Source organism: Typopeltis vanoorti, chromosome 22, assembly GCF_054136105.1.
Source record: "Typopeltis vanoorti isolate ZY-2024b chromosome 22, IOZ_Tvanoo_1.0, whole genome shotgun sequence".
In the NCBI taxonomy this organism is placed as follows: Eukaryota; Metazoa; Arthropoda; class Arachnida; order Uropygi; family Thelyphonidae; genus Typopeltis; species Typopeltis vanoorti.
In genome coordinates this window covers 44,308,288-44,321,490 of record NC_143570.1, presented here as the reverse complement: position 1 = coordinate 44,321,490, position 13,203 = coordinate 44,308,288, and the positions used below count along the sequence as shown (strand labels likewise).

General features: G+C 35.2%; 2 protein-coding genes across 2 annotated transcripts in view; both read right to left on the bottom strand.

The window, feature by feature from the left end:
* The window catches only part of LOC150094373 (uncharacterized), a 76,266-nt gene extending 74,927 nt beyond the window's left edge, over positions 1–1,339 (bottom strand). The window contains exon 1 of the mRNA XM_090412455.1: positions 1,314–1,339. Within this exon, the coding sequence (XP_090268581.1) occupies positions 1,314–1,339 (26 nt within the window). The remainder of the gene's footprint in view (positions 1–1,313) is intronic.
* Positions 1,340–1,644: 305 nt separating this feature from the next.
* cnk (connector enhancer of ksr) overlaps positions 1,645–13,203 on the bottom strand; it is a 221,522-nt gene continuing 209,963 nt past the window's right edge. Inside the window, exon 16 of the mRNA XM_090412454.1 lies at positions 1,645–1,725. Coding sequence (XP_090268580.1) covers positions 1,645–1,725 — 81 coding nt within the window. The remainder of the gene's footprint in view (positions 1,726–13,203) is intronic.

The window sequence follows — 13,203 nt, the reverse complement described above, 5'->3', positions numbered from 1 at the left end:
ACATTCGTATCTATGTTCTTCAATTCCTTAAGTAATTTAGTAATGAAACACAATACTTAATGAAATATGTGGGTGAATTTAAAGTCCTATCTGGTTGTGCACCCTCTATGGGTGTAGTCAGCTTAGGGTGTAAACTGGAATCTCTGATTTCTGTAAGATGCAGCACCACTCCCAAATCTCTGGCTTCATTAGTTTCCTAGAATATAGCTCCATCAATGTGGTATACAGCTGGTAATCTGAGGTGATTTCACCTCAAAATGCATAACCTTACACTTTGCTACATTAAACTGACATCCATTCTCCTTTGTCTAACTGCCAGTTTATCCAAATCATCCTGCAAAATTTTAATATCATCTGTATTAACTATTGCTCTACCCAATTTTACATCATTGGCAAACAAGTAAACCATTCCTTTCAGATCCTTTCCTATATCATTAATGTACAAATTAAATAGTAGCAGCTCAAGAACAGAGCCCTGTGGCATGCCACCAGTCACAGGCCTTCTTATGGACTCTACTCCTGAATAAACTACTCTCTGATATTTCTCCATCAACCTATAATGTATTATAGGTTGATCTACCAACCTCTTGTGTATGGGCTCAACATACAAAAAAAAGTAGAGTGATCCTTAGGTGAAGAGGTAAGTTTGTGTGTGCAATCATGTTGGTTAAGAATTTCAGTGGCATTTCCCCTTATCCGCTTTCATAATTTCTCTCTCAGCTAGTGCTTCACATTTGTTTGGGAAGAGATTGCTTCTTGGTGGTTTTGTTTGTGTTAGGGCATTCACTAAATCCAATCTGATATTGTTTGACAAATAGATAGGAAGACTGTGAATCCCTCTTTTGATATGTCCCATAATTTGAGTTTTTTTTTTTAAATAGGTGCAATAACATTGTTATGACCACAATTTTAGACCTAGCTTTGTTCATACTTATTATCATACTTACCCTACGTACTATGTGCACACTTTTATTGTTCAATGTTCCCTGATGATGGCAATTTGACTTTGCCAAAATACTGGAAGTATTTGGAAGTTTTTTTCTAATTTACATATGGTATAGTATTGAGTAATACCATCATGCACTTTTTAATGAAACTTTCATTTTATTCTTAATTAATTTTATGGAAAGTCTAGGTCAATATTATTTATTGACCCAGACTTATTTTATACTCATCTGTTTGATGAGTATAAAAAATTGTGGAGAAAATATAGAATGGACATTAATTCTGAAGCAATTTTTGAGTTTACTTGTGGGGAGTACCATCAGAACCAGAAGATTTGTGGTATCAAAGCATTACTAATCATTACGTACCTCTTCAGGAGAAGACAGAGCGACATTCTTGGTGTGGCGAGAGGTACTCTGCCTTAGTCATCTATGCAATGGTTCGAGAAGAATGATGCTAAGTCAGATTTATCTTTGGGTGTTAAACTAGTACTGTCTGAGAGGGGGGGAGAGAATGGAAGGGAAGAAATTAAGCCTAAAGAACTGTCAAAGAACCAGCTATTAATACATCATACTGTATGCAACAACCATGCAGGATGTGGCAGAAATAAAGTGACTAAATAAACCACATAAATAAACCTGTGGTAAAGCAAAAATGTAAAACTTCTGTGTTTAATATATGTAAATAATGGATATAAACTTACTGTTTTTTTGGTTTGCACTCTGATGCAGGGGAAACACTGAACCCTGGCAAGTAAATTAATGATTCGGCTTTAGAATCCTAGGTTTAAAAAAAAAAATAAACTTTGATTTTTAAAATCAGAAATTCACTTTTTTTTTTAATAATTGTTTTATAATATTTAAAATTCTATTTGAGTTAGTAAAATTATAAATTCATTTTCTAACTTAAAACTGATTTTTTGATAAGAACCATAACAAAAAAAATCAAGCATTATCAATAAAGTTATTCTTCAGATAAATACAATATTATATATATACATATATTTAGCTTAGCATTGGCTATGGTCAAGGTCTGAAATGAAAATGTTTGATAAGGATACCGATATATCATATTTTATGAGTTAATATTTCCGTGTCCGGACAGTTCATCGCAGAGACTATTCATCACTGGAAATTTAATCATAGGGAAAATTAATCTCAATTTTCCCCATGCACGAATGAATTTCACATGAAAATTCATCGGGGATTTATGTGAAAAAAAAATTTTTTTTTTTTTTAAATTTACGTATAAAGTTATTCATATTCGTTCTTACTACAGGTTCTGTAGATGGAATATTAATTGTTACAGAACTGGGATAGGATGGTGAGGGAGAAAGAGCACCATATTTAAGAATATTTAGGGAGAATAGTTATATTCAACTAACTGCTGACTGTTGTCAGATTTCTGACAACAATCTGCAGTCGTAATAATCGACACTTATTTTTAGGGGATAAAAGAACACCGTAAATGATGTTATACATGAAAAGATAACATGAAATCTATTAGTGAAAATTAAAATTATTTGAACTGTTTGTTATCTGCTAAAACACGTTAAAACAAGTGTTGTGCACCTAGAAGGCTTGAATGTCATGATGTTCTGTTTTTATTTTATTCCTTCAAAATTGTACTATTAGCCACTTCAAAGGGACAATTATTATTCTTTTTATTAAAACAACTTAAAAATTTATCTTCAAGAGGAACTGGAATAAGTACAATCAGGCATCTCTTTATCAATATTTGCAGTCCTGAAAAGGACTGTTTTGATGATCATGAAAAGGAACACTTTTTATTTCATACAATTCAAAATTGAGCAGTATGGAAAAAAGAAATATGAAACAAAAAAGGTGAATGCACAGCCACAAAGTTTTCAAAATAAAAAATTATGGGCAACTCCTCTTAAGTAATCAAGAGTTTCATGATTTTCATAATCACTAACGATGAGCTGGAGTCTTTTTGCAGTATCTCGATAGCGTTTCTTACAAGGAGGAGGAGGTTGGATGCCAGCTATATATTGCTCTATTTTTCCCTCATAGAAATGTTGCTCATCCTTCAAAGTTTTTAGAAATTTCCATATTGTCGGATGAGAAGCACCAATTAGTTCCTGTATGCACGATGCCACCCTTTGCATGAGTTGTTTGTCTTTGGTACCCTTCCAGAGCAGCATGGTAACAATTCCATAAGGCATGGGGAAAGCGAGGTGGACAACGAAGTGATCGACGATCAGGTTTGCCAATCCAGGTGTCTTCTAAGTAGTGCAGAACAGATTGAGCTTCAGCAGGATAGTCATTATTTTCACATAACTCTTCAAAAGCACGTAGAACATTTGTCATCATCATCATCAAATACCTGCCATGTACCCTAAAGGGGTGTACAGGATATGACAGTACTACATGAAAAAATTACATCATTACTAACTTCCTATCTACAATTTTCCTCCAAATCAGTCTGTTACTTGTCAAGACTCCAACATTATCAGATCTTATATTTCTATCGTCTAAGGCACTTTGAACTGTATCAATCCACCTATATCTTGGTCTTCCTCTGGATCTTTTTGCTGCCAACCTGGCAGAGAACACTTGTTTTGCTAATCTTTCCTCGCCCATTGTGTTTAAGTGACCATACCACCTGAGATTACCTCTGCTAACGCATTCCTAGATGCTGACAATGTCAAGTTCTTTCCTAATATCCTCATTTTTAATAAGATATTGCCATTGTTGCCTCTAATCTTTCTCAGGACTCTCATATCTGTGGTCTCTAGTCTTTGGTAAAGTGTTTTACTTCTGACCCAGCTCTCAGATCCATAAGTTAAAACTGGTTTGAACAATGTCTTGTATACAGCTAATTTGGTGTTCTGACTAATTTCTCTCTTATTCCATATGAATTTATTCAATTGACTTCCCACCATACCAGCTATGCTGATTCTGTTGTCTATTTCTATATTTAATTTACCATCTTCAGTAAAAATTGTGCCTAAGTGGCTGAAATGTTTTACTTGTTCCACAGGTTCTCCATTCACAACACAGTTGACATTTTCAATGATTCTGCCTATTTTCATTGTCTTTGTCTTTTTATCGCTGACCTTCATACCATATCTATTACAACAGCTATTCAATTTAGTCAGAGAATCTTGCAGACTTGTAGCGGATTTATTTAGAAGTATAACATCATCCACATAAAGCAAAGAGCTGACATTAACATCTCCAATTTTGATATCAGGTTTAATACCACTTTCCTTCATAATGTGATCCATATAGATAATGAATAACAGAGGGGATAATGTACATCCTTGTCTCACACCAGATTTAACATTAAACCATCTTCCTGTACTTCCTTCAATTCTAACTGCTGACTTACAACTCAAATAAAGACTAAGTATTGCTTGATATAATGCCCCATTGACACCATATAACTGCATCGTATTGAATAGCTTCTCTCTTGGCACCTTGTCATATGCCTTTTCCAAATTGACAAAACTTAAAAACAGATCTTTGTTATATTCCCATGCTTTCTCGACTATTTGTCATAAAGTGAAGATCTGATCCTGACAGCCTCTATTTGGCCTGAATCCAGCTTGTTCTTCACCAAGCTTTTCTTCCACAATTCTTCTCAACCGTTTCTCAAGTATACTTGCATAGATCTTGCCAGGAACACTCAGTAGGGAAATACCTCTGTAATTCTCACATTCAGTTTTATTTCCCTTTTTATATATGGGTACTATGAGAGCTCTACTCCAATCATCGGGAATTCATCCCTCTGTCCAGGCTTTCTGAACTATGCAGTGCAGCCACTGTAAGACTTTTATACCACCATACTTCAGCATTTCTGGTCGAATATCATCTACTCCTGCTGCCTTTCCACATTTCAAGCCTTTGATGGCTTTTTCTACTTCAAGTATGGATATGCATTCCTGACTGCATGCCTGGTCAGTGTTTTTATCAGTGTTGTCATCACTGCTTGTTTCACTTAGCAGTTTTTCAAAGTAATTACTCCATACTTCAAGGATATCTTTTTCTCCCGTTTTCATGTCACCTTTATCATCTCTAACTCCTTTTACAGCACTCTTTCCTCCATTCCTAAGCTTCTTCAACAACCTCCAGAATATTTTGCCACCTTCTTGATATTTATTATCTATATTCTTGCCAAAGTCCTCCCATGACTTTTGTTTAGCTAGTTTTACACACTGTTTAGCTTTCTTGCATTTGTCTCTGTATTCTGTAAGAGTAAAAGCTGACTTATTTGCCAGGAACTTTTAGTATACTTTCTTCTTTTCCTTCACTGCCTCCTTAACTTCCTGTGTCCACCAGTGAGTTCTGATTTTTCTATCCTTGCACACAACCTCACCACATGCCTCTCTGGCAGAATCAATCAATGTTTTCTTCAGAGTTTGCCACTGAATCTCCAAGGTTTGATTTCTGTTCTCAAACTCTTTCATTTTTCCTTCAATAATCTTTGTGTACTTTAGTCTACAGTTCACATCTGAGAGCTGCTCAACTTTTATTTGCTTTAAAACTTTCTTACATGTCATTCTTTTCAATATGAAATTCAATTTTATCTTGCTCAAGACTAAATAGTGATCACTTCCAATTTCAAATCCTCTGTACACTCTGGTGTCCTGCACCAGGGAGAAAACATCACTATCAACAATAACATAGTCAATGAGAATTTTCTTATTTCTAGCCTCCTCTCTCCATGTGAATTTGTGCACATTTTTATGTTGGAACATGGTGTTAGTAATAACCAGTCCATGTCCTGAGCAGAAATCCAACAAATATTTGCCATTATTATTAGCTTTGCTCTTTTCTCCAAATTTTTCCAAAATATTTTTGTATGTCTCACAATAATTTTCTACTCTGCTATTTAGATCCCCAACAAGGACCAACTTTTCATTTTTCATTGTGTCAGTTGCTTTTTCTAGAGCGTCAAAAAATTCCTCCACTTCTACCTTAGTAGAACCTTCTGTGGGGCTATAAGCACAAATAAGTCTCATTGCCCAGTTCCCCATTCTCATATTTGCCCACATTACTCTACTTGAGACTGACTGCCATTCAAGAAGATTAGCCTAGTATTTTGTGTTCAATACTATGGCTACTCCTTTTTTTTGTAGATGACCAAAAATCAATTGCCGATATCATGCACATTTTTATTGCAAATTCGGAATCAGCAGGAATCACGTTATCGTTTTTAATGCCATGAATTGTGTACAGCTGCTCAAAAAGAGGTGGAGTAGTTTTAAAAGTGCCATCTGCATACCATGTTGTCGAATGCGACAATAACTGTAGATTTTGTTTAGTAGAAAATATCAGCAATCTGTTGCGGCCATCATTGCTGTCATGCAAAAGGAACTCTTCATTTCCATAAGTGATTTTATATATATGCGGAATAATTAAATTACTTAACGAATTTGGATTTGGTGGTACCTGTCTTACTTGATTCTGGGTTCTTCAAATAGACTTCTTTACAGAGGCATTGCTCGGTATTTGGCCGATGATGGCAGGAGATATATTTGTGTATGTATGCTTCTGTGATAATTCGATGAGACCCATCGCTAGCTGTACGGGCTCGATCTTTAATCTCATTAAGTAGCTTCATTGCTTCAACCCGTGCCATGTTACCAGCATGATTATGTTGGTTAATTCGTTTGATAATGTTGTCTCCAGCTGTACGAATATGCGCATCGCAATGCATTTTTTGAAACTGATCACATTTCCAAAAAATCTTTTCTTCATTTTCTGTCTTTTATAAATAAATGACCATTATCTCTCAATTTACACTTCATTCTCGCTTCTCGCTTAACTAAATTCCAGAGGCATCGTGCAATAATTGTAATTAAATTATAAATTGGTTCTTAAAGTTCAAACTTTTAAACACTTACCAAAAGAAAAAAACGTCGGGGATTGGACTTCTGAGAACACGTGACGTAAAACTGTTTAATTTGAAATTTCCAGTGCAGAACTTTACTTTCAAATATCTAAGCAGGAATATATTCACAGTAAGAGCTCCAACATAGTAGTGAAACAGCAGCTTTTATATTCTGGGAACCAGTGGTAAAATTCAGCCAGGCTGTCTGGGTCCCGGCCCCAGAACTTTTTTATGTACCAGGCCTGGAACATTTTTCTGTTTTGTGACTTTTTTCCCTTTACGGTAGTTAAGCCTAACGTGAAACAGACAGCAATGATAAGTTATTAAGAAGTGCATATGATTGTTGCAGTATTAACAAAAGATTGCACGATCGAAAGATAAAAGCAAGCCACCAGTTGAGTTGAAATGCTAACTCTCTTCAACCGAATTCCATATGTGAAACTGCTATAACAACATTCACTACATATATATATATTTCTTAGTTTTAACATGTTCCGTTGAATTTCATTGCTACTTTGAGAACTCACACACATCTCGTTAATAACAATAGTTTTTAGTTAGATACTGTGTTTGCTATATGATTTTGCTTGAGTCTATACAGCATAGTTTCTGCATGAGGGGACATGTGATTCATTCACTAGTGTCGTTTTTATCTAAGTTGTCTTTAATTACACCATTTGTTGAGAAATATATTACACAGACTGCTCATACCACTGACATAATAAAAGTAATTGTTTTTCTTGTCTCTGCAATATAGTGGCTACTAGGGAGGGAGTGTTGATTATGGGAGCAGTTACTATTGCCCCAACGTGCACGTGTTTAAGCTTTTTTTTCATGTGCGAGGTATATGCAAAACTTTTTAATTTCTTTTTTCGAAAAGTAAAATCAGACATGGTGCAAGTTATATTCGAGTAAGTATGGTATTTCAACTGTAGATAAGTACATTGGTACCTTCTTTAACCCTGCAGAAGTCGCGATCGAAAAAATTGCAGCTTAGGTCGCATGTATCAGAGAGATACATTCATTACTAGCATGCGCTGAAATGCGATAAAACTTAAAAAAAAAAAAAACACTATGTTCATTTATTTTCAGATACAATCTAGAAATTATTCAAAAAAAAAGAAACAAATAAAAAAAGCTAAACCAATACTATACTGACATCAGATTTTGCGGTATCTCTCAAAGCAATTTATTATCAAATATCACACACCTTCACCTGACTTCAAATTTCTAACAAATAAACCTTTCAGCGAATTTTTTCTGCGATGAATTTTCCCTGCAATAAATTTTCCCCTGCGATGATTTTTCCTTTCGATCAATTTCCTCCCACGATGATTTTTTCTTTCAATGAATTTTCCTCTCAATGAATTTTTCCCCGCGATCAATTGTTCATGAACAAATGTTTCATGAGCAATTTCATGAGTAAAAAGAAAGAAATCTCATACAATACAAGGGTGATCTGAAAAGTTCTCGGCCTCGATCATGGATGGCAACACTATCGGCAAATTTTTTTTTTTTTTTTTTTTTGTAAGTTGGTACACCTGTCATAAGCATCCATGTGAACTGGCAAGTCATTCCATCAAGTGGTTTGTTTTATATGGCTGTCTGAAGCAAAAGTGTTGTCTGTATCCCTTGAAATGATGATAAAATTGAGTATCATGTGGTTATAAAATTTTTTCTAAAAGAAGGTTTAACACCAAAAGAAATTCATTCGAAGTTCATAAAAGTTTATGGGTACTCTTCTCTTCGTTTTCGACAATTAAGAAATCAGTTGCCGAGTTTAAATGTGGGCATATCAGCCTTGAGGATGATCCGCATGAAGGACGTACAAAAAAGTGTAACAACATCAGAAATCATTGATCAAGTGCATGATATGGTATTGGATGACTGGTGAGTCAAAGTGCATGAAATTGCTGAGACTATAGGCATTTCAAAAGAATGTGCAGGATATATTTTGCATGAAGAATTGCAAATGAAAACGATTTGGATAAGATGGGTGCCATGCATGCTCACAGCAGATCAAAAATACACTCTCATGAAAATCTCTGAACAATGTTTGGAGCTTGAAAGTTTATTTTTCACTTGGTTAGAGTATAATAAATTTAGTTTAATCCTTTATCTAACACTTTATTTAACACTATATTAAGTGTGAGCAAACAAAGTTTGTGCCTGAAAGTATTTTCAGGACTGGGAAAAGGTCGAAACTGGTCTGGGTAGTGGCCCTTCCCTTAATGCATAACATTAGACATATCCGCAAGGAGATGTGTTTTGCATTATAGGAGATACTGAGATAGGAGTGTTGGTATCTTGCTCCACCTTTGCAACGAGTTGCCCTGGTGTTGTACCACCTTACCCCAGTCCTGAAGATACTTTCAGGCGCAAACTTTGTTTGCTCACACTTGGATAAAGGATTAAACTAAATTTATTATAATGTTTGGAGCGTTTTAACAAGAATAAAACTGATTTTGTGCATCGATTTATTACTATGGATGAGACTTGGATTCACCAGCATCCAAACAGCAGTCAAAACAGTGGACAGAAGCCAGTTATTCGATGCCAAAGAAGACAAATTCGGTTCCATCAGCAGGAAAGGCCATGGCATCGGTGTTTTGGGATGTTAAAGGCATTTTGTTTATTAATTATCTTGAAATGGCAAAACAAATAACTGGGAATATTATTCTAATCTTTTAACCAGAGTAGAAGAAAAATTTGTGAGAAAAGACCCGGTTTGCAGAAGAAAAAAAATCATCTTTCATCAGGACAATGAACTGGCCCACAAAGATGTTTTGGCAATGGGAAAATTAAGGGATCTGAAATATGAATTGTTGGAACATCCAAGTAAATAATAAGCTGTTCCACCAAGTGAAAGAACTCCCCAGTGTCTCCACCCTGTAACTGCCTCTCAACAGTTTAAAAGTCTCGATCATATCACTTCTCCTTCTTCAATCCACCAAACCCTGCAGTCCACATTCCCTCAGCAGGTTCTCATATTTAACATTGTACAGTCCTGAAACCATCTTTGTTATCCGCCCTACACCCTTTCCACAGCTAATTTATCTCCTACAAATCCTGGTGACCAAATTTGAGAACAATAGTCTAAGTGTGGCCTAATCAGGGTCTTATAAAATGGAATGATAACTCTTCTATCTCTGCAGGTCAGCATCCTTCTCAGTATTGCAGCAATCCTCTGGGTCACCTTCACCGCCTTTGCAATATGCTCCCTGAATTTCAGTTTTCTATCAATCATCATTTCCGGATCTCTTGTCTCCCCTACTTCCTCCAGTACAACTCCTACAATCGAGTTTGCAGCCTCCCATTGATGTATCCCAAATTTCAAGACTTTACATTTTGCTGCATTAACCTCTCTAGCCATGGTGGATGAAATAGTGAGATCTAATTGTATTTCTTACTCATGTTATTCAATAGGTGTGACAGATTCATATCCAGATTTTGCTGGACATCAATAGACGTCATGGCCAGTTGGGGTGTTAAACCGACACCGCCATTCATTTGCCCATCTGTCTAGTTTATTGAAATCCTCTTGCAGGGCCACTGCATTTGTACTATTACTAATAACCCTTCCCAGCTTCACTCATCTGCAAACAACTGAATATCCCCTTGCAATCCATTGACAATGTCTTTGCAAATGAATTTATTATTATAGTATAGTATAGTCAATGTTCCCTCTAAGCTGCTGTGCACATGTGCACACACACACGGTTTACAACTAGTGCACAAAGCAAAAAATATGCGCACACTAGATTTTCAAGATGAAATTAAAATTTATTAATTAAAGAAGTTCCACCTAAACATTAACCTATAAATTCTTTAAAAAATACAGTAGCTCGGCAATGCTCAAGCCTATAACCTCGCATTTTTTATTACATTCTCGAAGTTGCACAAAACGTATAAATTATTAACAGTAACCCTATTTGAGGCTAGCGATTTGATGCCAAAGTAAAAGGGGTGTGGCTTAAATGTGTAATTTTTAAGTAGCATATAGAATGGCGTGCAGTTTGTTTACATCTCAGGCCTGACTCATGGAAAATTCCCAAACATGATTAGCTGATCAAATTAGTTCAAGATCATGATGAATTAAAACAATGGTTTCATAATTTTAATAAAAATAATTAAATACTTTTAAAAACTTAAATTAGAGTACAATTAAAAATATTGTAGCGTTTCAAAATTTTCTAATTTTTAAAAGGAATTTTAAAAATAATAACATTCGTGTACACGCATTGAGATACAACCAAGTTAATTAAATCTAGCCTCTATGCATATCTTTTAGCTCTTGTGCTGCCCTCGGCAATGTTTAGTGTTGGTTCAGCTTTTGTCTCGCCAAGTTATTCGGTGAGTAGTGAACATTTGTAAATTTATAAAAACAATAAAAAACATTCTTCAAATAATAGAATTGCAAAAAACTGATGCACCATGTCAAATTCAAAAGAAGCAAAAGGTGTGAAGCAAAAACGAACTGCTAGCTGCTTTAAAAGTGAATGGCTGGATGAAATAGTGAAAACTGCTACGGCATATGATGCTACAATTGGTGTTGTTTGTATTTATTGTCATGATGCAAAGGTTGCTGGGGATTTTGCTAATGGGAAAGTTTGATGTCACTTGGAAGTTGCTTTTTGAACCCCATTTGACAAGTAAAATACATCTGGATGGTGTACACAAACTTAGGCAACAAAATTGTTCATTGCCAGCTACAGGAGTACTGTGTATGCTACGTGAAAGTTCAGATGACCGAGAGAGAAAACGATCAAACCCAGAGCAGATTAAAGTTCTTATTGATGAATAACTCTTTACTTTCAGTTCAACATATTAATGAACATATTGAAAAGTATGTTCAACTCCCAGACATCTGGCAAAGCAAAAATTATGCGTTTGAATTTCTGGAAACAATCAATTTAATTGTTGAAAATGACATGTTTGAGCAAATTGCATCTGCAAATTTCCGCACCTTAACCATTGATGAAAGCACTGAAATAACTGTTAACAAATGTCTCATTCTCTATTTTAAGTTTAGAACTAAAGATTGTAATGAATATAAAACATTTTGGTGGAATAATTCAGTTGCAGGCATGTGATGCCTCCTCCATTGTGTTAGCTATTAAACAGTTTTATCAAGAAACGAAACTTGATCTCCAAAAAATGGTGATGTTTACCTCTGATGGAGCCGCAGTGATGCTGGGCAAAGTTAATGGTGTCGCTGCAAAACTTAAATTAGAAGTTCCACATCTTGTCCAGCAACACTGTGTAGCTCACCGTGAGGATCTGGGGATCTGTGATACGTGGAAGGAAATTAAACTAATCAGAGATATTGATACATTAATGAGAACAATGTACACACTCTTTTCTTGTTCCACAGTGAAAAGACATGAATTTAAAGAAATTGTCGAGGCATCTGAAAATGAAGCTATTGCCTTCAGACCACTTAATGAAGTGCGGTGGCTATCCAGACATTTTGCATTACAGGCAATAATAAGAAACTATGAGGGACTGATCAAATATTTTGAAAAAGACAAATCAAATGATCCTGTGGTTAATTATTGTGACAATAATTAACCACAGGATTAACTAACGTGACATTAAAAGTAGCTGTTAATGTTTTAAGTGATGTTTTTGAAGAAATGGCTTCCCTGTGCAAAATCTTACAAAGGAGTAACCTTACACCACTAGACAGTCATCATTTTGCCAGAGGGAAGATTAACAAAATCAGGAATCAGTATTTAGAAGGTGACGCTTGCTGGAGTGACAGAGTAAATGCTTTACTTAAACAAGAAGAGACTGAACCAGTAGATACTAGGTCCCCTGTTAATTTTTATAAATTGTTTATGTGCACATTTAGAGGACAGATTCCCTGAGAATGAGATACAAGAATGGTCAGTGTTTGATATCTCCTCTATTTCACATTGTGATTTCTCATTTGGTAGTAAACATGTTAATGCCCTTTGTCTTAAATATCATGATTTTTCTGGATGATACTACAGAAATAATTAGTCAGTTTAATGATTTCAAATCTTCTGTACAAGAAAAAATTAAATGCAAAATGATATCAAATTTTACACAAATGGTTGTATTTGCTCTTCAAAATGAGCAGTTTTGTGATTTGGCAAAGTTGATAGATATTGGAGGGATCTTCCTTGCATCTAGTGCAGACTGTGAGCGAGGTTTTAGTCTAATGAATCAAATAAAAAAAACCAACTTAGAAACCGTTTAGGAGAATGTCATTTGGATATGCTAATGAGAGTGAAAAGTTACCAATTATATGGAAATTCAATTAATTTAGATAGCATGTAAAAAGAGTGGGTGAATGCCAAAGACAGAAGAGAGAAAAAATAAAGAGATAGAAGCTAAAACTAAACAAGATAAGAATTAGTAACGGACTTATTA